Source organism: Argiope bruennichi, chromosome 9 (assembly GCF_947563725.1).
Source record: "Argiope bruennichi chromosome 9, qqArgBrue1.1, whole genome shotgun sequence".
In the NCBI taxonomy this organism is placed as follows: Eukaryota; Metazoa; Arthropoda; class Arachnida; order Araneae; family Araneidae; genus Argiope; species Argiope bruennichi.
This window is the reverse complement of record NC_079159.1, coordinates 127245613-127271615: the sequence shown is the minus strand read 5'-3', so window position 1 is coordinate 127271615 and position 26003 is coordinate 127245613. Positions and strand designations below refer to the sequence as shown.

Here is a 26003-nt window from a genome sequence, read left to right as displayed (position 1 = left end):
TATGTATTGACAAGACTAAATTATTATATAGAATCAAAAACTCATAAAGAATAACAGCAATTAGAATATAAAACACATACAAACTTCCAATTAGAATTAGAATAATACTGTTATTATATATTGAAAAATTAATAAAATCAAAAATGAAACTTCTGTCTTTAACTGAAACTTGATTTGTCCACTTTTACTGAGAACACAGTCTTTTAATGCTCTATCAATGTCTATAACATCACATACTTCTTGTTTAATAGGCAAGATAGTTAGATTGATTAGCCCGAGAATACTTATTGGTGATCTTAAATAATTTTTGATCAACTTAAATTTTTATGATTGGCATTGCTTATGGCAATTGTGAGGAATATTCAGAACATTATTATAATATTTGGCAGAGCATTTTCAGCTTGGCTTTCACAATAAGTTGTAATAATCCAATGGATCCACATTAATTTATTTCTATTGCCTATGGCAGTTTTGAAAGTTTATAGTGGAATGCATTTGAGCTTGAAATCCTATTTGTCAGTTTTGGTAAATGTGTTCAGTGTTATCTGAATCTAATAGTATAACCAGCATTAGATAGGCAGACTTTTCTTCCAAATTCCAAAGTTGCTGATACCTCTCATGAATTTCTCCAATTATTTTATCAAATGAAGAAAACAGCTTTCATCTCAACTCATTTCCATGGGGCAGGTTGGCATCTCTGCTTCTTCATCGATAATGTACCTTTTCATTTTCTGCCTCCGAGTTTGCATGGTTTATTGTGCTATCTGTCAGTTCCTTTTGCTTCTCTGATATTATTGCCTGCAAAACTCTTACTTTCTGAGTGCACAATTTTATTTTAAGTCCCTTGTTTATAACTTTTTTTTTTTTTTTTTGCACCTTTCACTTTATATAACACAGGTTGCCAGAGGCCCAAAAATTAGCAAAGTTCTTGCATCTGTTCTTGTGTTTAAACTTTCAACTATCCCCTGTAAATTTTTCCAGAATCATCGTCTTTGTAATGTTGCTGAGTCATATTTATTATTATTTCTTGCACTCCACCACACATCTTTAGAAAATATTTCTTTGTAGTTTCTATCAGAGCTTTCTAATGATGTGTAGACATGAGGAAAAAATGAATATGATATTATAATCTATTGGACTCGCCTCATTTGAAACAGCATATAAACAAACCAGGCTTAATAAATTTTTGAGCTATATACAAATTCAAATTTGAGATTTATTTCCTAAATCTTTTTGCTGAACTCCTGAATACCTTTCAGCCATTATGGCATCATCATCATATGCTTAATTTCTACAATTTGTTATATCAAGATCATCAACTTTAACTTCAGATTATAAGATATTATGGATTATGAAATTTTGTTGCCAACGTCATGTTTGCCATTAGCTTGAATCCTTTCTATTAAAGTGAAAGAAAATAGTGTAATATCTATTATGTAATAATGATTTGACAATATATGCTTTAATATAATATCAAAAAAGGTACAATTTAACTTTAATGCAGCGTTAATTTTATTACAGTATTTTAGTAATTTGCTTGTACAAACCAAATTAAGTTACTTATCAAAGAGAAAATTTTCTCAGCTGCTTTGAAATATATTATAAACTTGCTGATATATTTGCAATGCTTTTAATAAGGATACTTTTTTTTAATATATAATATTTTTTATTTTATTTTTATGTATGTATTCAAACAAAAGAGAAATTTTAAGAAATAATCCTTTAGTTCAAATTTTTAATGTTGTCAAGCAAAGGAGTACCTATCTACAAATTTCCTTATTCCAAAATCATTTACATTATATTTTATAAATATTTAACAAAAGTTGCAAGAAAAGTTGAATAAAAATAAAAGGGTATCACTGAAAAGATTTTTGAAAATATTTTATGATGTTTTTTGATAAATTACCTTTAAAATTTCTGTGAGGGAAAAAAATCTGATTTCACTTTTTACAGCTTGAAATTACTGCTATTGACATACATCTGTTTCATTTGCTCTCAAAGATTTTGCATTTCTTGCCCCCTTTTTCACGATTCGAGACTAATATTAATTTCAATGTATTTAAATTCTTTTAAACATTATTAACAGTTTAAGGAAATATTGCAAAATGCTGTGATTGAAATAATAAAGTTTTAACTTTTAAAATGGTATTAAACTATTTTTTGTAAGATTATTTATTCTGAAACTACTGCAGAAAAACTAAAATTGTGATTAATTTCTAATTGAATATTTAATTAACTTTTGCACTTTGAAAAATTGATAGTATTCTTAACAAAGTGTGCAAAATGTAGTTGAAATTGTCCTTAGCAGTTAGGAGAAGATGTGGAATATACATACCACAATTGGTTATTTCTTTACCCATGAGAAGAATTTTTAGTTTACATCTTTGGATAATTCAATGAATCAAAGTATGAGTTATATCAAATAGATTAAGTTAATAATTGAATTATTAATTTATTACATATTTAAATATTTCATTTATTTCTTAAAATAGCTAGATATTTTTGCAAAATAGTTGTACCTTGTATTTTTACAGTAATATATACATATTTACTTATTTTGTTTCAATAACAGCATATCTACTAAAACATGTTTTATTTATCATGTATAGTAGTTTTAGCACATGTTGTTTCAAATGCAGTTTAATTAATATTATAACTATCATTATTATTTAATTTTATTGGCAAATTGTTTGAAAAACTGATAAAATTTCGATTTTTATTCTTATTTATATTTGATTTGATATATGAATTTCACTTTAGTATTTGTATTTTATCTACATTAACTTTTTATTACTTTTTACAAAATAAGAAAGATAATAAAATTTAAAAACTAAATTGACAATTTAAATTTGCATTGAAATTTTCTAATATTTTATTTCACCGTGTTTATTTTATAGTCAACCAAAAAAAAATTGTTTATGCTTTATGGATTAGAGCCTAGTCATGCTGTAACTGGAGGAACATTTTATAGTGGGCAAGAGTTTGAAACAGAATTTGTTGATGTGCTAGGTGAACAGTGTTATCGATATTTATTACAGGCAGTATGTTTTTTGTTGTTTTAAGTTCCTTCATATTTAATTTTAGTTCAAACAGAGTAACTGGTTTTAGCTCAATTTTTAATAAAATAGTTTCATATAGGAATTGTAATGTGTTTCTATATTGAAATTACTAGGAACATTTTTTTTTTTTAATTTCCTTTAGAGAAGACACAAAAGCTGTTTTAGTATAATCGACAAAAAATTTTATCCACTCTTTTATTACACAGATTGATTTTTATTTGAGAATGAATTTATTTTTAAAAATTCTAATTTATTTACTTAATTTTTTTAAATTTAGTGATTTGATAGGTTTGCTATTTTGAACTATGCACAATTTATGCCTATATCAATAATATAGCAAAAATTGTTTATGCTGAAAAATTTAAAGTAAAAGTAATTAACCAAGTTTTTGTAGTTATTCAATATAAATGTCATATACCTAAATGCTTTTGATTATTAAAATGCTATAAATTTAAATTAAATCAAACAAATTGCACACTGTAGAAAATTCTTATTTTTCAATAAATGGAATTATTGATATTAAATTTTATATTATGTATGAAATTTTCTCTGACAACTCTACTTAGTTTTCTGTTATGGTTGATTTACATCTCAAAGTTAACAGGAAAAATGTTTTCATTTTAATTGAGTCCTATAAAATTTGAGATATGAATGTAACCACAATGGCTTGATAGTTGAGGTCTTGGATTTGAAATTAAAGAGCTTAAAAGCCAATTACAACAAAAATCCATTTTGTATGTATATTAAAACTAATTTCATGCTGCCCCCCCCCCTCCCCTCTGATATGTTTAGAAATAAAATAACGGTTTTTTTTTTACCTGATTTTATTCAAAATTATTCTCTTAAAATAATTTTCTTATATTGCTTTGAAAATTGGACATTGTTAATACTGAAATAAATGTTATATCGGGAACTATCTCAGTTTATATAATTTATAAAATATAAGGTATCCCCCCCCCCAACAAATTTCTTTTCTTTGCACGTAATTTACTTTTTCTGCTCAGCTTAAAAATGATTCATATTTAAAATTAATAAATATTTTTTCCACTAAGATTCATATGCATAATAAAATCACTTATTCCAGAAAGGATTAGCTGAGAAATTTTCAGATCCCGTTTCACAAAGACATGCATCATTCAAATCTTCTAGAGAAATATGTGATTATATAAATAGTCTCAAAATTAGCAAGGTAAGTTTTTATCTTTATTTTTTTATATGCTGTTGGATTATTTCATTTTATCTGATGTGTCTGCATCTATGAAGAAAGTAAAAATGAAAGAAAAAAACATAAATTATTCTTACTTTAAGAATGTACATTAAAAGTATAACAAAATTTAAATATTGTTTATTCAAATCAATTATTTTGTGGTATTAAAAGATATGAAAACTAACAACTTTGATTAAAAAATTATGAATATATTTCGAATACAATTGCTTTAACAATTGCATTTGATATCATAATATTGATATGGTTGATTAATATGCAGACAACTTTTTGAATAGATTTTAAATTTTCTTAAAATTTTATATGAATTCTAAAACTAACAAACTAAGCTTTATTTGTTGCTTTGCATTTTATGACATTTTTTAGTGTATAGTTTAACTAATTGTTGTCAGGGTAATTTGTATAACTTAAATTTAAAACTTATCTTATTACCCATAAATCAGATTTTTGGAATGTTTTATAATTAATGCTTTTCTAATAGGATGCATAGCATCATCTTAAATTACATAGCATATCATTAAATTTTATAAACTATTTTTAAACACCTTAAAAGTGCTTAATTTTGAAAAAATGTCCTTACAAAGTGCTTAATTTTCTTGAGAAGTGCAAAGAAAACTTTTTGAGGTGTGCTAATACATATTAATATAATACTTAATGACTTTTCCCCACTCCCTCTTCAACAATGTGCATTGTAGTTTATTGAAATATTGAGGAGATTAATTTGAAGAGACAATACAAAATGCATACTACATCATATTTTTTATGACTTAAAAAATGTTTGAACCTCATTGGAATTCAAAGATGGTGAAGAATTTAGTCAATTTCTTTAGTTCGTTCTTTTTTGTGTGTTAGAGAACTACTTACAGATTGATTTGACAAGTGAAGAAAAAGAATACAGCAGGATGAATTTGGTGCACCAATTGAGGTATATCGAATACGGGAGAAACTGGTTTTAAAACACAGTGTAGCCTCTTTAATCCATTACATATTTGATCAATGTTCTCATCACTATGGTATTTTGGAGCAATCACACGAACAATCGATTTAAAGGGATTTTAGTGTACTATACTGAATAGCAATTTCATTGCTGTGTGTAATTATGATAATTGAATGTGTAAAAGTAGTGTCATGAAATTTTAACTTAAAGTCATAGGTTTTCAATTATGGTGATTCCTTTCATGTTTTTATCCATTTGAAAATTTTTATTCATTGGACTAATCTCAACATATTTTAATTTTTATATATAAAAAATATTCTGTTATATCTGGTACTTAAATTTTTAAAGAAATAAAGGATAATTTTTGAAACTTTAGAGGTTCAGATTCTATCATTTTTATAATGATTTTTACTTTTTCTCTTTTTGTAACTCTTGCAGACTTTTGTTTGTTATTTTGTTAAACATTGAAATCACCCTATGCGTATAGAAGATAGTTCTATTGATAGAGCAAACATACTGCACAAACCATTGAATTTAGGAACATGAAATTTGGCAGAAAATTACTTCTTGGGTGTTAAAAGTCTACTAAGAATGGATTTTTAAAAATTTAATTTAAAAAAATAAAAGAATTATAACACGTTTTTGTCAAAATATCGAAGCTTGTTATCACACAAAAATTATTTTGACACCATTTTAAAGGCTTACAAATGTGATTCTTCAATTATACCAATTTTGTTTAATAAATGCATTTTTTTTTCATAATTCTAGTAATTTTTTGGAAAATTAGTTTTAGACATAATTTGTAGCACTGATTTTTATTAAAATAAAATTTAAAAAGATTTTATTGCTTCATAGAGGTAAGTTAAATGTTTTAACATTGTGAAAAAAATGCTTTAATTTAAAATTCAAAACTTTAAAGCAGTTCACTGAATTAGATTCTCCACTTGTTGAGTATTATTAAATTTTAAGACAATGGGACAATATATTATTATTAAATTTATTATTATTTATTATTATTATTATTATTTGTGCTAGCTTCCAAGAATACTTTAAAAAAATTCATTAATTGTCATTTTTCATTTTCATTTTACTGCTAATTACAGAACATGTCTTTTTCATGAATTAGTTTTCATTATATATTGAAACTAGGAATTGTGAAATCATTTTGATTTCTTCTTAAAATATATTATATTTTTCTGTAATTTTTTTAAAGCTACGGTAAGAAAATTTTATTTAGTTTTACATAGAGAATAAAAAAAAAAGTTTTTATTAAATTTTTGAAATGTGCAATGTTTATAAAGGCCTTTTTCTAAATTTCAGAAGTATAGCATGATAATTTTTTTATCGGCTAAATAATTATAAATTCTTATTATTTTTTTCTGCTAAAAAATTGATAAAAAAAAAACTCAATTAGAACATGGCATTGTTTCTATCCTCAGTTCTTCAATTTTATGGTGGTGGGGTTGCCATGCCACTGGGAGAACTTGGAAACCACAAGGAATTGAAAAATTTTCTAAAGACACTGGGAAAATGCTGGAAAATTTAAAATTTTTATAAAATGGGAAAATATAGGGTAGTTTTTTAGCTATCCCCCCCCCATCTAAAACATGCCGATATCTAAAGATTCAAAGAATGAAATATCGTAGTCATAGCTTCCAAAAACGGAACAATGCCATTCGCGATTGTGTAATACAGAAACTAACTGCTTTTTTACTTACCCTCTCCCTTTTTTTTTTTTCTGTGTAGATCAGTTCAGTTTCGATTTGCTCTACAGTTGTCCTTATTCCATGACATTCATAATGAATATACATAAGACTTCTGTAACTGCGTAAAAGAATAAAACACATTTCTCTGGTGGGAGCATTTCAATCTGTGGAAGCAGCGCGGTGGTGTTTAAACTACCATTCTTGAGTTTATTGAATGGTTTGTTTATCATTTGAGAAACTGTGAGCTTATTCAAAGTAGATTTGAGAATTTTTTTAAAACAATGAACTGCTCAAAATCCGTACGAATACGAATTAAACGGATAAAAAAAATATCAATCCTGATTTTGGTGAAGAAGGATTGATTCTAGAAGTTCACCAAAATCCATTTATTGCATACTGCTCGCTTCGAAAGAAGATAATAAGCCTAAGTAATATGGGAAAACAAGCACTTACTAATCATGCCAAAAGAGGAAAGCGCACAAGACTGTCTGCCTGAAACAGAGAAAATTGTGTAGATATATAATTTCATGTCCGTGATTCCACCAAATCATTAGACATTAAAGCCTCATTATGTTAATTATTTTTTACATATGTTCTGTTTGTTGTTCCATTAACTTTTCTAATGGATATCGATCCCATGACATCATAGCTCTATTAAAAACCTAAATATCCTGTAAATCATTCTTCTAAATTTTGCGACATTGTAACTTCATTTTTTATACATCTCGTAAAGTACACAGATATGAAACATAATCCTTCTACCTTAGCTTTAAAGGAGGGAAGAAAATGACGCGATCAGATAGTTGATGAGACAGTTAAAATTTGATTTTCTGGACAACAATGCAATATGTTGTTTAAAATACAAATGAAAAGAAAAGAAAAACTGTCGAAATTTAGCAAAAATTCATATGACTATTAAATTGGCATCATGGCAAAGATAATTTTTTTATATTTTAAAACAGCGTAACTTTTTTTTTTTTTTTGTACGATGATGTTTTCGGAAGTAATCGCAAAAAACTGCGAAATTTTGCTTAATTTCAATTAAAAGTTCAAAAACGAAAATCGCTCCGATGTGCACATTCTTGACCTCCAAGATAAACTTCTGCCAAATTTCGAAGCTGTAGTTCAAATGACCTGGCCTGTAGAGTGCCAACACGCGCACGCACACTTTCACTTTATTATTAGTACAGATGTCAGAACTAATTTGATTTATTTTCTACAGTTAATTATAAATATTTGATATAAATCACAATTGTATTAAAAACTGTTATTAAAGAGGATGGTGACAAAACTGTGAAATCAGAGAAATGGTAGAAAACTTTTAATGATCTGGAAAAATCAGGGAAATTTGAAAATATATTTAAAAATCAAGAGATATTCCCCATGAGAACTTTTCGCGCCTTGCATACGCTGTGCGCAATCATCAATTTCCTCAGTATCATTTCTCCATACCGGAAGCCTAATGTCGCCAAAACAATTATAGCATTAGTATCCCGGGACAGCTTTCTTTCAAAAATGTGACGACTTTTTTTTTTTTTTTTGATATTTTATTATGACAGGAAGTGCGATAAACCGCTGAATTTGGCTGAGGCTGGTTACAACAGAGCGGACTTTTCCGACGCGATAAATTTACCGTCTCCGCCATAATAATGATAGTGCATTGAGGTAAATTAGAGCTTGCATATTAAACGGAAGAATAAACGCGCGGTCAATTTGTCGTTGGTGCACGCCGCTGTGCAGACGTCGACTTTTTTTTTTAATGTCCAGAGATACTTTTTCACAGCGAGTTTTACCTTCCTGCGTGAAGCACAATTTTTTTTTAGCATCAATAGTTTTTTTTTAAATATAATTATGAACATGAGTGAGCTACTTATCGAAATTTTAATTTCTTTAATCCAAAGAAGACCTGATTTGTGGGATAAAACTATCGATATATTTGAAGTTAGAAACGTTATGAAATTTGTAGCGACTTTTATAAACTGGAAGAAAAAGAGAGAAACGATTTATGGTAAATCCATACTTTCTTATATATACTTACTAGAAAGAAGATGAACTCGTAAAAATTCTAATTTTGCGTCTAGAAATGACAGTAGTAACACTCTTGTTCCAGAGAATTTTTATTTACATTGACCTATTGTTCCTAGATTTAATTTTTAACTTTTGAGTTGCTATTATTAACAAATGGTTTTTTTTATAAAAATATAAACATTAGTTAAAAATTAGCAACAATATTACGATTTTGAAAAAAAAGTTTTGTTGTGCTTTTAACTTATTTTTAATAAAACAAAAATATTTAACAAATAAATAAAAATCATCCAAAGACGAATGTTTTTTCAAATGTTATTTAGCTGCAATATATTATTTTGGTTCTCATGAAAGATTATTGAACTACAGTATGCAAAGTGATTATTTGTACACCACTTTTTTTTAAAGTTTTAGAAACATATAAGCAGCTATTTTATTCATTGCGACGTGTGAGCGTGAGTTTGTTGTTTATTTCTGTTAAGGTTATCGATAAATTCTGGTAAAAACAAAAAGCAATTAATTAAGTACAAATAAAAGAAACAAAATGCATATTGGGAGCTAGCAACGCAACCGTTTTTTATTACTGAATTCTACAAAGTAAAGATTCTTGGGTAAACATGAGTTGAGTTGTTGCTTGTCAGAGCTAAAGTTGAGTTGTTACAATACTTCCTCCACAAGCCACAACTTATTTAAGATTAAATTAACATTCATTCACAAGACTATTAAATGAAAGCAGTCCTAACAAGGTACGCAATTCTTTGAACCTAACACTAGGCAATGGTTTAGTCATGATGTCTGCTAATTGCATTTCACCAGGAACATGCTTGATGAACAGTTCACCATCAATGAATTTTTCTCGCACAAAGTGATAACGGACATCTATGTGCTTGGACCGTTTATGGTATTCGGGATTCTTGGCGAGTTTCACAGCACTAGCATTATCTACCAGAAGAGAGGGAATTTCGAGATTTGTTATGTCACTGAGCAAATGTTTCAGCCAGATTAATTCTTTAGCACTCTCACTCGCAGCAACATATTCGGCCTCTGTAGTAGATAACACCACACTCTTCTGCTTTTAGCTCATCCACGAGAGGGCTCCACATGAAAATTTAGAGACCATTCCAGTTCTTGAGCGTCTTGTTTTTAAATCACCTGCATAATCAGCATCGCTGTACACTTCAAGGTTATTGGGATGACACTTTGCTTGATATAACAAGCCAAAATCTACAGTTCCTCTTAGATATTTAAAAATTCGCTTTACAGCACACCAATCTGAGGTCCTGGGATTTTCAAGATTTTCAGAAACAATGCTTATAGCATAAGCTAAATCAGGTCTTGTAGCAGTTGCAAGGTACATGAGACTGCCAACGCCTGGCGATAAGGGACTTCTTTCCCTATCAGTTTGTTTTCTGTGTCATCAAAAACAAAGCTTTTGTCACTTGGAGTTGACACTGAATTGGCGGAGTCCATATGAAATTTTGAGAGAACTTTTTTTAGATAGGCACACTGATTCACAAAAATTGAACCATCATTCAATCTTGTTATGTTCATATCCAGAAACTGGTTCAATGAACCCCTTGTGATCTGAAAGGAATGACCAAGTTGACTCATGAACTCCTCCACTTCAACTCTGTCTGTCCCAGCAGCAAGGCCATCATCTACATAGATAACAACAAGGAGTTTCTTGTCATTTTTGTGTCTGATAAACAAGCAGGGATCAGCTGTACTGACTTTCAGTTCCTGATCTTTCATAAAATTCACAAAACACCGATTCCAGCAACGTGGTGCTTGTTTGAGTCCATATAAACTTTTATGCAATTTACAGACTCTCCCACTATTATCATTGAAGCCTTCTGGTTGTGTCATGAACACTTCCTCCTTAAGGGTTCCATACAGGAATGCAGTCTTTACATCAGACTGCTGCAAGTACAAATTTTCTTTTGCCGCCACAGCAAGAACAGCTCTCACAGTGTCATATCTTGCAACAGGGCTGAATGTCTCGTCGTAATCAAAGCCTGCTTTTTGGGCATAACCCTTGGCTACAAGACGAGCTTTGTGTCGTTCCACAGTACCATCTGAATTAAATTTCTTCCTCAGCACCCATCGACAGTTGATAACTTTGGAACCTTTGGGTCTCTCAACAAGTTCCCATGTTTCATTTTCATGAAGAGCTTTTATTTCTTCTTTCATTGCTTCTAGCCACAGGTCACTTTCACTTGACGAAAGAGCTTCAGAATATGTGGATGGATTTTCACTGTTTTCAAATTCTTCTACTGCAGCTATGTTTGCCATCAGATATTCTCCGGATTCTTCCTGGCTCTTGTTCTTCGGATAGATTACGTTCTTTACTCCGAGTTTCTTCATACCTTTCATTTAAGTCTTCCTCCACCTCCACTGTCACAGGAGTGGTGTATAAACGTTCTGGTTTGAAGTCAACATCTCGAGATTTTATGATTTTCTTCCGAGAAGGCAGATAGATCTTATAACCATCTTTCTTGTTAACATACCCCACAAAATGACCATGAACACTTTTGTCTTCAAACTTACTTCTGAAGATCTTTGGTACATGTGCATAGCATTCAGTTCCAAATACTTTAAGGTGGTCAAGTTTAGTTTTTGGCTCACCAGTCCAAAGCTCATGAGGACTTTTGCTGTCATCTGGGGATAAACCAGTGTGATTTAATAGATACACTGCGGTGTCCCAAAGTGACCGAGGCAATGCACTTGTTGCAAGCATAGAACGAGCCAGTTCAACAATTGTTTGGTTTTCCCTCTCTGCTGCACCATTTTGCTCTGGCGTGTATGGTACACTAAGAGTTAGTGCTATACCTTTTTCAGCAAGTATCTTTTGAACTTCACCACAGTCAAATTCTCCTCCTCCATCACAACGGAAACTTTTCACAACATGGCCAAGATTAGTTGCTTCATTGAGAAACGTACGTAGACAACAACTAACATCACTTTTCTTTTTCAAAAAGAAGATTCTACGATATTTGCTATAGTCATCTTTAAAGCAAACATAATATCTTGCACCACTAAAGGAGTCCACAGACATAGGGCCATTAACATCAGCATTAATGATTTCACCAATTGACATCGCTCTATAGGGACGTGACTTGAAGGGTTTTCGATGAGCTTTTCCAAGAGCACATCCATCACAAAATTCACTTGTCGCTGCATGACTTACAGATATGCCCATATCAGTTAGCAGCTTTCGAACATGCCGCTTATTTTGGTGACCAGGCGTTCATGCCATAACTGCAAAGATTCAGTCTCTGTAGCAATACTTATCTCAGCTGGACTTGCTGGGATAACAACCCTCATAGACATAATGTATGTGCCATCTCTCCAGGATCCAACTGCAACAAGTTCTTCATTACGAAAAAATTCAGCATACCTTTTGGTCATTTTTACTTCAACTCCATGCTTGGTAGCCTGTTGTACAGAGAAGAGATGCCGTTTCACATCAGGGACATACCAGACATTTTCCATGTGAGCATCATACCATTTACCTTGAATACAAACTTCAATGTATATTCTGCCAGATCCATATGCATAGATCTTGTTATTATCAGCAAGTGGTACCTCAATGGGCACAGGAAAATGTTTGTACGAAGTAAAGTACTGTTTGTTAGCAGTCATGTGATATGAAGCACCAGAATCACAGACGCAAACATCAGGATGTGTACTGTCTGCACTAGCAGCAAATGCACCTTTATTATGCTTTGAGACATTTGACCTTCTCTTAGGGCAGTCCTTACAAAGATGTGTATTCGAACCACACTTAAAACAGTTCTTTTGCTTGAAATTACTAGATTTATTACCTACAGAAGTACTTTCAGGAAGTCTTTCCCCATTTTTCACAGGTTTTTGCTTAAAACCAGGCACACGAGCTGCAAATGCGCCATAATCCACAGCAGCGTTAGATTTAACACGTTGTTCAATTGTACACAATTTTTCAACAAGATTCTTGGTTGTTCGTTTATCAGAGTCTAGAGACTCCCAAACATTGCTGAATTCTTGGAATTCTGGACCCACAGTAAGCAATATTTTACCATGCAATAATTCTTCTGGAATATTACTTGATCCAATACGATTTAATTCACCGTTCATATCCGTGTAGATTCTTTCAACTTTACCTGCATGTGTAGCAACATTGTCATTAGGATCTCTACCAACTTGAAAAAATGGTGTCATCAATAAATTAAGTCTCTGAATACTGCTTTGTTCAAAAACACTAATTTGTCCCAAACGTCCTTTGCATTCGAGTACGTCATCACTAAATCGGCTACAGAAGCGCTCAACGTACTTGCAATAAGCGCGGCTGCCTTAGCGTTATCACGCCGCCATTCAGCCACCTTCTTTACGTGCTCATCCGCACTAACATCGCCGTTTACAGCGACCGGACAAATATTAGTTCCATCAATAATTGATGTGAGGTCATATTGTTCAAAGTGCATTTTCATTTGCCACTTCCACTTGCTCCAATTTTCCGCACCTTCTAGTTTGTCGATTTGTACTTTCAAATCCATAGCGTCTCGCTGTTAGGCCTAGCACGCAGTTCACTTCGCTTTTCAAAAATTTTAGCAGATATTAAATTCACGCAGATTTAAAACACACTGAGCCCATAACCTGTTAAGGTTATCGATAAATTCTGGTAAAAACAAAAAGCAATTAATTAAGTACAAATAAAAGAAACAAAATGCATATTGGAAGCTAGCAACGCAACCGTTTTTTATTACTGAATTCTACAAAGTAAAGATTCTTGGGTAAACATGAGTTGAGTTGTTGCTTGTCAGAGCTAAAGTTGAGTTGTTACAATAATTTCTAAGTAAACGAAAAAAATATTTTGAAATAATTGAAAATAAAATCTAAATCTAACAAACTTGGAAAATTTCTTGCAAAATGTATATTTGTACACCTATATCTCCGGTAAGTATTACTATCATTTCATGTAATTTTTCACATTATAGTTAATTTTTTGGATAGTTTGTATTTTTTAAACATTGAAGGTTATCTTTTTTAACAGTGAAGGTCACTCGCAGAGAAAAGCTGAGAAATGGACACGAAATCAAAAGAAGTCTCTTTAGACATGAGAACTCATATTGTTAACCTTAATAAAAGTGGAAAATCTTATCGCGAAATTCAAAAGATGGTTAAGTTACCCTTTACAACTATTGGTTACATCGTAAGAAAATATAAAAATACTGGACGCGTTGAAAATGAATGCAGGCCAGGAGGCCCGAGTAAATTAACTTCAAGAAATAAGCGAAGTATTGTTAAAGCAGCTGTTAGAAAACCACAAATTTCTGCTCAGAAAATTGCAGATGACCTTCTCGCATCTTCTAACTTTAGAGTGACCGCTCAAACAATAAGAAATGTGTTACATAGTGCTGGTTTAAAAAGCAGAACTCCGAGAAAAAAACCAATGATCTCTGAAGTAAATAAAAAGAAGCGTCTAGAATTTGCTATGAAATATAAAGACAAACCGATGGACTTCTGGAAAAAGGTTATTTTTTCAGATGAGAATAAGTTTGAAATTTTTTCACCCCCTAATATCCGAAAAATCTGGCGAAAAAATAAAAGAGCCCTTGATAGTAAAAATGTACTTCAGACCCTGAAACATGGTATTGGAAATGTGATGGTTTGGGGCTGTGTAGCTCATGGCGGTGTTGGAAAATTACACTTTATTGACACAAAAATGACAGCTTTAGGTTACATTGATGTGTTGCGGCATAACTTATTAGACAGTGCTAGAAAATTGGGTATCGATGACACTTTCTTATTCCAATAAGATAACGATCCAAAGCACACTGCAATAGTTACTAAAGCATGGTTGCTTTATAATGCGCCAAGACGCCTTGAAACTCCACCACAATCCCCGGATATAAATCCAACTGAAAATTTGTGGATGCTATTGGATGCTCAAGTCCAATATATATATATATATATATATTACAAGTAAAAATAGTTTGAAAGAAGCACTCATGGAAGCTTGGGAAGAAATAGATCAAGAAACCACCAAAAAGTTAATAGAATCAATACCAAGACGTCTTGAAGCAATTGTAAAAGCCAATAAAATACATACAAAATATTAAATTTCTATAAAATAATTATAATTATGTTTAAAATTTGTCACTAAGAAAGTGTACAAATACTCTTTTTGTATAGTTTTTATAAAGTTTTATTTATTAATCAACTAAAGTTTATGTGATAGTTTTTTTGTTGGTATTTTATTATTATTTTACCTCACTAGAATATATTTCTGCAATTTTAACTTAGTTACCTTATTTTATTTTGCTATAATATTCCAAAATTGAAGTGTACAAATAAACATTTTGTCAACTGTATTTAAAGCTTTGAGCAATATCATAATAACTTTTACTATTAACGTTATTTATTTGTGCTGCAAGACTAGTTTAAATGTATTTTATTGTTTGTTAAATGTTTAATGTCTGTTATATATAAGAAACTAGCAGTACCTGCACAGCGTTGCACGTGGCCTAGCATCCAAGAGGAAGAATTAGCTTTAAACTTAATGCCGGGTTTATACTCAGCCAGTTATACAACGGCCAGTAGGCAGCGCATGCGTACAAAAGCTGAAAAATACTGTTCGGTCGATGGCAAGTAATTGTGCCGACGGGAGAACAACATACAGCTGTATTGTTTTTTTTTTTTTTTTTTTTTTCCCCTTACTGCTCATGCGTTTGTAGAATTTGTCGGTTTTCTGGAGGGAAAAAAATTAATCACTTATAGATTAACTTCGACATTTTTTTGCTCTTTATTCTTTCTGATGCGAGGTTATGTGTGTTTTCATTTTATTTGCCATCTTTTATTCTACTGTTTTCCAAATTGAGGTATGTTGACTTTTTATTTTTTATTTTACCATGTTTCTTTATATAATTATCCATCATTTTAATACGATATGCATTGAAAAAGGAAAAGTCAGGGGTATTAAAACGGCAATTTACAGTCAAACATGGAATGCCTGAATCTATCTTATGAAATTGTGGCAAACATAAATCAGTCCCTTTCTGTGCATGAGCTGCCTACTGGCGCAGTGTAAATTCGGCATAAGTCTAACCTCCACCAGGTATGATATGGGCATGTCACGCAACATCAGACAAACATGAAAATATATTGAAAAATCATCAAAAATAACTACAAAGCAATTTTTTATAGTTCACATTCAGAAATGCTGTTAAAAAAAAGTAAAAATATGATATGTCCATAGACAAAACAATCTACTAAAGATATAAAATAGAAAAGCTGTTTTAAAATTAAAAAATATACACTAAATCATTGTACTCGCTGTTCCACACTTGTTTATCAACTCTGTATAATCTGATATGAAAATAAAATTCAGCTTCCTTCTAAATATTTCTTTGTAAACTATAGTGGCTGTTTTTCCTCCTGGTGCCAAGACAAAAAGATTTTGTTAGGATGTAACTCTAAAAAGTGACACATAAAGTTGTCCATGAGAAAAACATTTTTCGCTTAGGTCAATTTCAACAGTGTGAAATGCTTGTATTTGGGCTTTATTTATTGCCATGGCGAAACCGACCCTAACTGGGAACTGAATACGTTTAAATGAAAACGGGACATCTATTGGAATGAGAGGGATCTTTTGTATGATTCTCCAGCAGCATAGCCAATTAAAAGTACTGCCTCAACGAACAAATTTAATACACAATTATTTATTTACAATTATTACGAAGTTTGAGGTTTCCGCACTCGCGCGGATAAATGCAAAGCACATATTGCTGTTCACGCATGCGCGAATCGTATTAGGAAAATAATTTAAAACTCCTCTTTATCAATTATAAAACTCCTCTTTTTATTTTGATACTAGCCGCCTTTGGCGACCAGCCGGTTCACCAGTATTACCGCTCGCTATAATTTTCAATTAAATATTTTAAGTAACTTGTCTCTTAATAGCTTCTCAAACAAAACATTTTTAATCTTCAAATTTTGATAGTCATACCAAACTTATACTGTTGTTTAGATCGTTTCGTTCAATTTATATATATATATTTTGCTAATTTGTCGTCATTTCCGATAAAACTTCAACTTTAATTTAAAGTGGAAATGCTGAAATTGCAATTAATGTAAATATATTTTTTAATGAAACCAAGCGTTTTATTTTATTTATCATTTTTGTTGTTATTTATTTATTATTATTATTATTATTGAATATGAGTACTGCAAACAGAATCGTTCGGTATTTAAGTCTTATGTGAACTACAAAATATTTTTCATAATTTGCGTAATATCTCAAAGAATAATTCAACAAAAATTTCTCAGATTCAGCATAAATTTTAGTTTTTAGTTTTGCTTTCAAAAGGATTGAAATGAAATCAATAATAATATTTTGTTCCGGCCTATAAATATATTTCAAAAATTATGAAGTCTAAATTTTATGCAGTAAGGTATCATATTCTGAGAAATATTCTGGACACACCAAATTTTAAATAAATGAATGAATGTTTCTATTTTCCACGATTAACTAAGACTGATTTATGAAGTTTTGAATGTTAAAAATTTAGAAAAACTCAACATTTTCATAATCTTAGGCCAATTAATCTCGAGAAACCTGCGCGCTGATTGGCGTATTTTCTTTAAAACGATCGATAGAAAATCTAAAATTATCCTTTTTTTTTTTTTTTTTTTGAATAGTGATATTCAAATTTTTATAAATCAGTCAGTTTAAGTGATTGATTTTGTTGATTGGAAATTAATTCTTTATTTAAAATATTAGTGTTTCAAGAACATTTTGTTAAACGTGATTTTATAAGTGATTTTTATAAAGCTTTATGTAAAATCAAAAATTCGTTATATATTAGAGTATTTATTGGATCAAGTTACATAAAATATAATCATTTTCCATTTAGACCATTTTAGCAGATCTGTGTCTATTACTAAAGGTTTACAAATTAGCAGTGTGGCCCTGATTTGAATGGATATCCTGTTCATATTAAACAGAACTTGCCTTAAAATAAAACTGATTTATTGGATTAATAATACAGATAGTGTAAAAGATCATAAAATAATTTTTCTTGAATTTATTTTTTAGAAAAAAATATTTCATATTTGTTTCATTTCCTACAGACACGTGACGAAAATCATATTTTTGCAGATTTCATTTCCAAAAAGATTTAATTTATTTTTAAATGGAGTTTTAATCGATGTGATGGCAACACTTTGAAAAAAGCTAATTTTTTCCCCATGAATGCGAAACGTGCTCGTGCAGTTTAAATTTTATTTTTATTTTGTACGAAAAAAATTGTTGAAAAATATAATTTAAATATTTATTTAAAAATTCAGTTATAGCAGAAACACGCTAAAATTTCGCTTATTTTTTAAATAAATAAAATTTTAATTAAAAATTCGAAAAAATAACCCCGAGGTGCACATTCCCGGCCTCCAAGGTATACACGTGCCAAATTTCGTAGCTGTTGGTCGAACGGTCTGGCCTGTAGAGCGCCAACACACACACACACACACACACACATTGAGCTTTATTATAAGTATAGATGACTTCAAAACACTAAAATCACCTTCCCCAATAATTGCCCTACAAAATGGTACAAATATCTCCAATATCAGTAAACTGTTTTTCGAGTTCAAACATAGACACGCTTTCAGGAGACTTCATTTTATAATATGTATAGATATTATATATTACAAATAATATTATATTAATTAAAAGAATGTATTAGAATATATTATTTTAAGAGATTTTTAGGAAGTTCTATAAAAAATATTTTAATATTAAATAACTGCTGATATAATTTATGTTGTATATATTCTGAGTCGGGAGAAAGCATGTAATTAATAATCACCAATGATAGTCACAATTTTTGCAGCTATAAATTTATGAACTGATTTTTCATCTTTGTTTTAGGTTGAATTAAAATTATCCGATATTGAAAAAATTCTAGAAGCTTTAATTTATGACAATAAAATAGAAAGATCCGACTCTCTGTCAAACAGTTCATCTAAAGGTTCAGGATCAGAAAGTTTCTATAGGACTATAAAACCTTTAATATCAAATGCTGGACTCATGAGAATGCCTTGTGGTGTGTGTCCTGTAAGTATTTTTGGATTGATTTTTTTTATGTTGTAGAATTTTTAGAATCGCATATGGGGATCTAATTTCCTAAATTATATAAATTCAGTATATTCTTTTTGAAAAACCTCTAGATTTTCTATACATTTGAAAATATGGGAAAATAAATAAAACACATGAACACAAAAAAATTAAAAATGAAGTATTTAATAAAAATTACAATTTCTTATTTAAGAATTTTTTGCTTTGTATGCATTAATTAAGTTGAAATTTGAGTATTTGTAGTTTGTACATTGCATCTATGATTGAATTAGATGCATACTGTGTGGTTATCAGAAAAACGCTTCTTGGCAGATTTCTTCGCTTGCGGCAATTGCTAAAGAAACAACTTACTGTGGGTAGAATTTCATTCAAGTTCTTACATTGGCAAGCTTCGAGTCATATTAGCGATATATGGTATTATTACATTTAATTTGTGAAAATAAAATTTAAAAATTAGCTCATTAAACCCCAAATTATTTGAATACTTGCTATCTTGAAAATATGATATGCCTGCCATGCGTACAACGAATAACGCAATTCAAATGGAGAAACTGAATAATTATTTGTATGTTTAACAATTTTACAATTAGAAGGGGGGGGGGATCTGAAGTAGGATCAATTAATGCTAAAAGTTAACCGCCTTCATTTTATTTATATTGCATTTATTTGAATAATTAACAACAAATTCTTCGAAACAAACACGAAATAACTTGTTTAATTTAACATAAACTGGTAATCATAATTACTTCTTAATTTTTATAAAAAGTTGTTAATATTCTAATTTAAAGTAAAATGTTCAGTATTAAATACACATGAAACCTGGACGAAATTTAATTCTATAGTAAATATTTTCCCAAATAGAAAATCTACTTACCATCAATTTTTAGATTTCTTTTAAATCAAAATTTCATATGTAATTTATCTTCAATATGTACAAGCTTTCTAAAACATAATTCACAAACATTATATGTGAAAATAATCGGAATTTTAAAATAATTTGAATGTAAATTCAGGCACTTACTAGAGTTCCCCAACTTAAAGGGATGTCTAAATAGAGCTTTTAAAAATTATTTGAACACCACTTTACATTATTTCTGCCAAAAAAGATGTAAGAGTTTATTTTAGGATGTGTTTCAAATGGCCATATATCCTTTTTCCTGTGCTTGAAAAAGAAACCAATAACTTTAAAGAAAACATTTTCTCACGAACTGTCATTTCAAATAATAGTGCGAAAAGATGTGTTTTTCTTTTCAATGAATATAAGTTGTCATTAGCAATGTAGTAGTAAAGGATCTCTGAAAATTTAACTTTTCTTGTAACATGGGAAGTAGTTTTCTTAGAAAAGGCACTTTCTTTTGTTGATCATAAAAGATTTGGATTGTTTGTTGAATTACATGCTTGTCAAAATTGACAATTTCGGCGAGTAGACCTTTTATGATGATTTCCGAGTATTCTCAAAACTTCCGTTTTACAGAATGTTGAAACTTCATGTGCAATTTTTCTAATTGTGAATTCCAATATTCCAGTTGCTTGAGAAATTCTTTTCAAAGCTTGCTAAAGAGTTACCTCCAACAATTTCACTGCAGCTTCCTCGGAGCAAAACTTTGCAACGTTATGCACAATTTTATATGCTTATGAGTTTAAAGTTTCTTAAACTGAAAAGATATTGTAAAGACACAAGGAAAAAAAATATTGGAATGGAATTAATTTCACCTGAGAAAAGCTAATAAAAAAATAATAAAAGTAAGTTAAACTAATGTAAAGACACATGCTACTGCTGCTAAAGTGAGACTAGACATTTCTTACCCTTACTGTTAAGTTTTGAGATTTCTTGCATCATTTACTTATCCATGTTCAGCAGTGCACACTGTTGAAATGTGTTGGTTTTATAACCTCTTTAAAGAAAAAAACTAATTTTTTTTAAATTTTAAAAAAATTATTGGTTAGTATTCTGAATATTGTCAATTCATTTAATAATGAGAGCATTTGTTCACAGCAAAAACCAATGCTACAAAAAATTAACTGATGTTAAAAATGGTTGATACTCTCCTTTGTTTACCTTGTAGTAGCAGGATCAAAGTTAAGCATTTCTTAGAACAAGCCCTTGTTTCAATTTAATATACATATCAACGTTAATTTGGTGAAGGATGTGGGTGATGCTCTGAATTCCAGCGAAGTCACTTTAATTACCTGTATTTTTATATAAAATTTTAGTACAGTTCTGTGTAGTTAAAGATTTTAATTTATCTACTGCTTCTAAGGCACTCTTATAGTAAGTATATGGTGTTCTCTGGACTGAATTTTAATGGAGTCCAATTTCAGACTTTTCTGAAAGTAAAGAATAGAAATATTTGTAATTAATTATAAATGAATTTTCAAATTACTAGAATTGATAGTGTTTTTTTACATGCAATAGTTTCAGAACCATAAGATATTGAAGAAATATATTTTGTACCTACTTTTTGTAAAGACTGAACAGCTTATTTATAGAAATAATTGCTTTTTGAACTATGATCTATTAAAACATGCTGCATAGTTTATTGAATATTGCTGGATTTTCTGAAATTAGGTTATAAGCATAGTAAAAATTTAAAATTTTTGCAAAAATAGTTTTGAAAATATTTTTTTAATTAAAATTCAATTATTTAAGATTTAAAAATTCCAAAATTTAAAAAGTTTGAACCAAGAGAGACCCCACCCAGGAAAATAGCATTTTTACAAATTTGGTATTATTAGAAACTTGGCTTTCTGAATTGTAAAATAATATAAAAATCAATTTTGTTTGAAATTTTTTTCCATGCTTATTATTTAAAAAACAAAACAAAATTCCCACTTAATTTTAAAAAATAAAAAATAAATTTTTAAGGAGAAATAACTTTATGTTGTACATTGTAACTCTCCAAAACAGCTTTTAAACAAATTTGTTAGCTCACAATCCATTGTGTTGTAGAAATCTTTATATTTGATCATTTTATTTTTGTAATCATATAGTGATAATAAACTAATTTGAATAAAATGCAAAACTGGTCTATAATTCTAATCTTGATCATTTAATTGCACAAAGAAAATTATTCAATTTTTCTTAAAATACTTAAATGCCACATGTGTGTGTGTGTAATATACATTTCAGTCTATGCTATTAATATAGGCCGGAAGCATATATTTATACACACAATATAATATAGTCAATTTTAATATAATTATTAATATATATATAATATCAAAATGTCTCCTACAAACTTACAAAAACACTGTTATATATCAAATCAACTGCTTAAAAGATAACTTCACTATCAATAACATTCCCACTATCTTAGCACCATAAATTAAGGCTATAATGATGTAAGTAAAAAATTGCAAATCAAAGCAATGTTGGTGCAATTATAGGGTATCCAAGCCAGCAAGATTTGTTATTCAATTATGAAAATGCATTTGTTGCAGAAAATTTAAGGATCCCAAATAATTATACTTTTTCTTTTTAATTTTTTTGAGTCACCTTTTTTCAATTTCTACTATTAGTTCACACTCTCCCTATATATATATTTATATATCTTGTTCAAAATTTCAGTCGTTAATAAAATACTTTTTATTCATCCACTCAAGTTCAAATACATTTTTTTAAACTTGTAGTGGATGACATTTTATGTTAATAAAGTTTTTCAAATATTAATTCATTAATTATTAAATTTAATTAATTTTTAATACTTTAAATATAGTTTTAGCAGTTTGTAATGAAAATTGAAATCAACAGGCAGTAGATCAATTGGTCAAATGCAAGGATTTCAGTATTTTTCACCTGAAGGTGAAGAATGCGAGTTCAATTCTTGCAAAAGTAGGAATTGATTTTTTTTTAAAAATTTATATTACTTGTTTTAAGTAGAATTAAAATATTTCAATTTACAATATTTTCTTTAACAATTTTTTCAAGCCATTTTCCATTTATTTATTTGTATTTTAACTTCTTTTGTTTTTACTCCTTTTCATTTCAAACATAATTCTTCTATCATTATCTTCATTGTGTGCATCGAAAAGTCCTTAGCTCTCTCCTAACAACGTTCGCAAAACTTTATACATTCCAGTCCTGTATACACAGAGAATTTGATATGACCTTTGTAATGTTCTTTTGCCTTTGTGATATATATATATTGTCTATTTTATATTTCTTTTTTTTGATTTACCTTGGTCTAATGCATACTTTTAAATTATTTATTTCATATCCCAGATTTGCATTGAGTTTTCCCATCTCTCCGCCTTGGTCCGTTATAATATTTGGGGTTAAAACTTTCATTTAATTGTTGTGCATGGTCTAAATCACCTCATCAGAATGAGGCTATTAACTTTATTCACAATACAATCTTGCATATATATATAATTATTTACATGAAGATACATTTGGATTCTCAGTTGATGCACATCAAAAACAAAATTATGCAGCAAAAAAATAAACTGGCTACACAAGGTTCGAAAACAAGAGTTGAGTTGTCTCTGATATTCAAATCTAGTTTTGTCAAGAACAATGCGTTGCCACCACACTATAACTCCTTTTGCAGTCCACATTCACTTCAACCCATGTCTAATTATTGTAAATAGGAGAGTATCACATTGAATTAAGTAGGGTAAAAGGATTAAATGATTCTTCAATACTGAAAGCTATAGTTTTATCGGGATTAATACTAAACTACATCCTCTACTGCAGCCACAGCTTTGTACTTAACTCTGTTGGCCTGTCTTTTGCCTCCCCCTCTTTCTTTTGGATAAAAATATTATAGTAAATAAAACAATTTTTCTTTAGTTAAATCGGTAGTGTTTCTAGTGTGTTTGCTGGATGGCTTTATGGTTGTCAAAAAACATTTGATTCTTGAAAAAAGGATTTTCAATCTAGATTTAAAATATTATGTGAATGCTATAATTTTCTTACCACAGCAAAATATTAGTCCATGTTATCTCTGTAAAGATGGTGTGGACCATTTTTACTCTTTATTAATCCAGGCTTTGTACACCTCTCAAATAGTATATTAAAATGGAAAACTGAACGCATGCTAGAATTAATTGGGAGATGTCTGTAATTACATTTGGCTGATTTGGGCTCAAAGATTTCCATCAAAATCAAAGCCACTGACTGGCCCATTAGCTTTTATTTTAATGGGGATGGGAATCTTGCAGATGTCTTCATGGCAGATTGCAAGCTACATGTTGGTTTCTGAATGAAGCTAGGTAATTTATAATTGTTAGATTTCTTCAAATGAAGTTTACACCTAATGATAATAAAATCATATTCGCATTTTGGAATAATATTTGATCTATTCAGTTACTGATCAAGAAACAAGATTAATATCCATTCATTTAATATTTGAGTTACTCACGGCACTTCTAATTTTCATGTATTTTGTAAGTGAATTCATCTCTTACTTATTTTGCCCCTTTAGGTATACAACAAGTGTGGCAATGGTTGTGATGTCTCGCCTTCAACCTGTGTATACATGAAAGAATGGTTGCAGCTTTAAGCATATTGAAAATGATGTAAAAATAAATCGCTTTTGTGATATGCTTGTAAAATGTTATGTAAATAAAAGAGCATGATTTCATTTCACTGTAGAGCATGTTTTTCTTATTCACCACTCTCACTTTATTATCCTTTCCAATAAAAAGTGATATTACACATCCCATTAACCATTTACAGGGAGGGAGATTTTCTTCCCTGATTAAGACCATGTCTCCTAATTTTAGATTTTCTTTATTAACCGCCCATTTTTTTTTCTTTGTTGTAAACAAGTTAAGTATAAAAGACTCCATCTCTTCCAAATTGTTTGGACTGACTTAGTTATTCTTTGCCAAACATTAAGGCAATTCGACTCGAGATCTGTTAGAGATGGTTCAACTATCGCTGTTATTGGCCTCCCAATTAAGAAATGTGCTGGAGTTAGCACTTCTAAATCATTAACATCAGTTGAAAGCGGCGAAATAGGACGAAAATTTAGAATCGCTTCGATTTGGATAGTCATCGTTAGCAGTTCTTCGTAAGTAAATTTTGAGTTTCCTGCTACGCGTTTGAAATGGTATTTAAAGGTTTTGATATTTGTCTCCATAGTCCTCCCCAATTATGACTTCTAGGAGGAATAAAGGACCATTGAATATTTTCTTTTGCAAAAAGGGCGCATAAGAACTCATTTTTGTCTTTAACCAATTTATATAAAGATCTTAATGCTCTGTTAGACCCATTGTCAGAAAAAAATCTTACGACATTTACCCCTTCTGGAAATAAATCTTTTTAGCGTATTTATTAGAGCTTCAGATGTTAAATCACTGATTATCTCAAGATATATAACCTTTGTTACTAAACAAACTTTAATTTCAGAACCCTTTCTTTGATATTTATTTTTGATAAAAAATGGGCCCACAAATCTATTTCCGTTGAATTAACGACTTTATCTGGAGTTATTCTTTCCTTTGGCAAATTGCCCATTTTTTGAGAATACTCTTTAGAATTATTTTTAAAGCAAATAACACAGTTATGCACAATTTTTCTACATACATTTCTCCCATGAATAGGCCAATATTTTTGTCCTACCTGAAAATGTAAATGCTGGGGTCCTAGATGAAAATACTTTTCATGATAATACCTTACAATAATTTCAGTTAACTTGTCCTTTGAGGGTAATATTATGGGATGTTTCCCTGAATATGGCAACTAGGAATTTTCCAATCGTCCTCCTACCCTCAATATACCTTTATTATCTAGAAAGGGAGATGAATTTGAAATCTGACTCTTATTGGAAATTTCATTATGAGACATTAATGATATCACTTTTGTAGAGAATTCTTCCAATTTATACTGTTTCGATAAAACATTTTCTGCTTCTAACAGTTCCTCTGATGTTAGAGGACCCTTTTTCTTCTTTTGGTTTCAGCAATTTGAAGTAAACCTAAAAAGATAACTTAA

At 29.9% G+C, this 26003-nt stretch overlaps 1 protein-coding gene across 1 annotated transcript in view; it reads left to right on the top strand.

The window, feature by feature from the left end:
- LOC129985357 (DNA-directed RNA polymerase III subunit RPC6-like) overlaps positions 1-24653 on the top strand; it is a 32074-nt gene extending 7421 nt beyond the window's left edge. Inside the window, exons 6-9 of the mRNA XM_056095357.1 lie at positions 2898-3041; positions 4144-4248; positions 18857-19042; positions 24490-24653. Coding sequence (XP_055951332.1) covers positions 2898-3041; positions 4144-4248; positions 18857-19042; positions 24490-24567 — 513 coding nt within the window. The 3' untranslated portion in view covers positions 24568-24653. The remainder of the gene's footprint in view (positions 1-2897; positions 3042-4143; positions 4249-18856; positions 19043-24489) is intronic.
- Positions 24654-26003: the final 1350 nt, after the last annotated feature.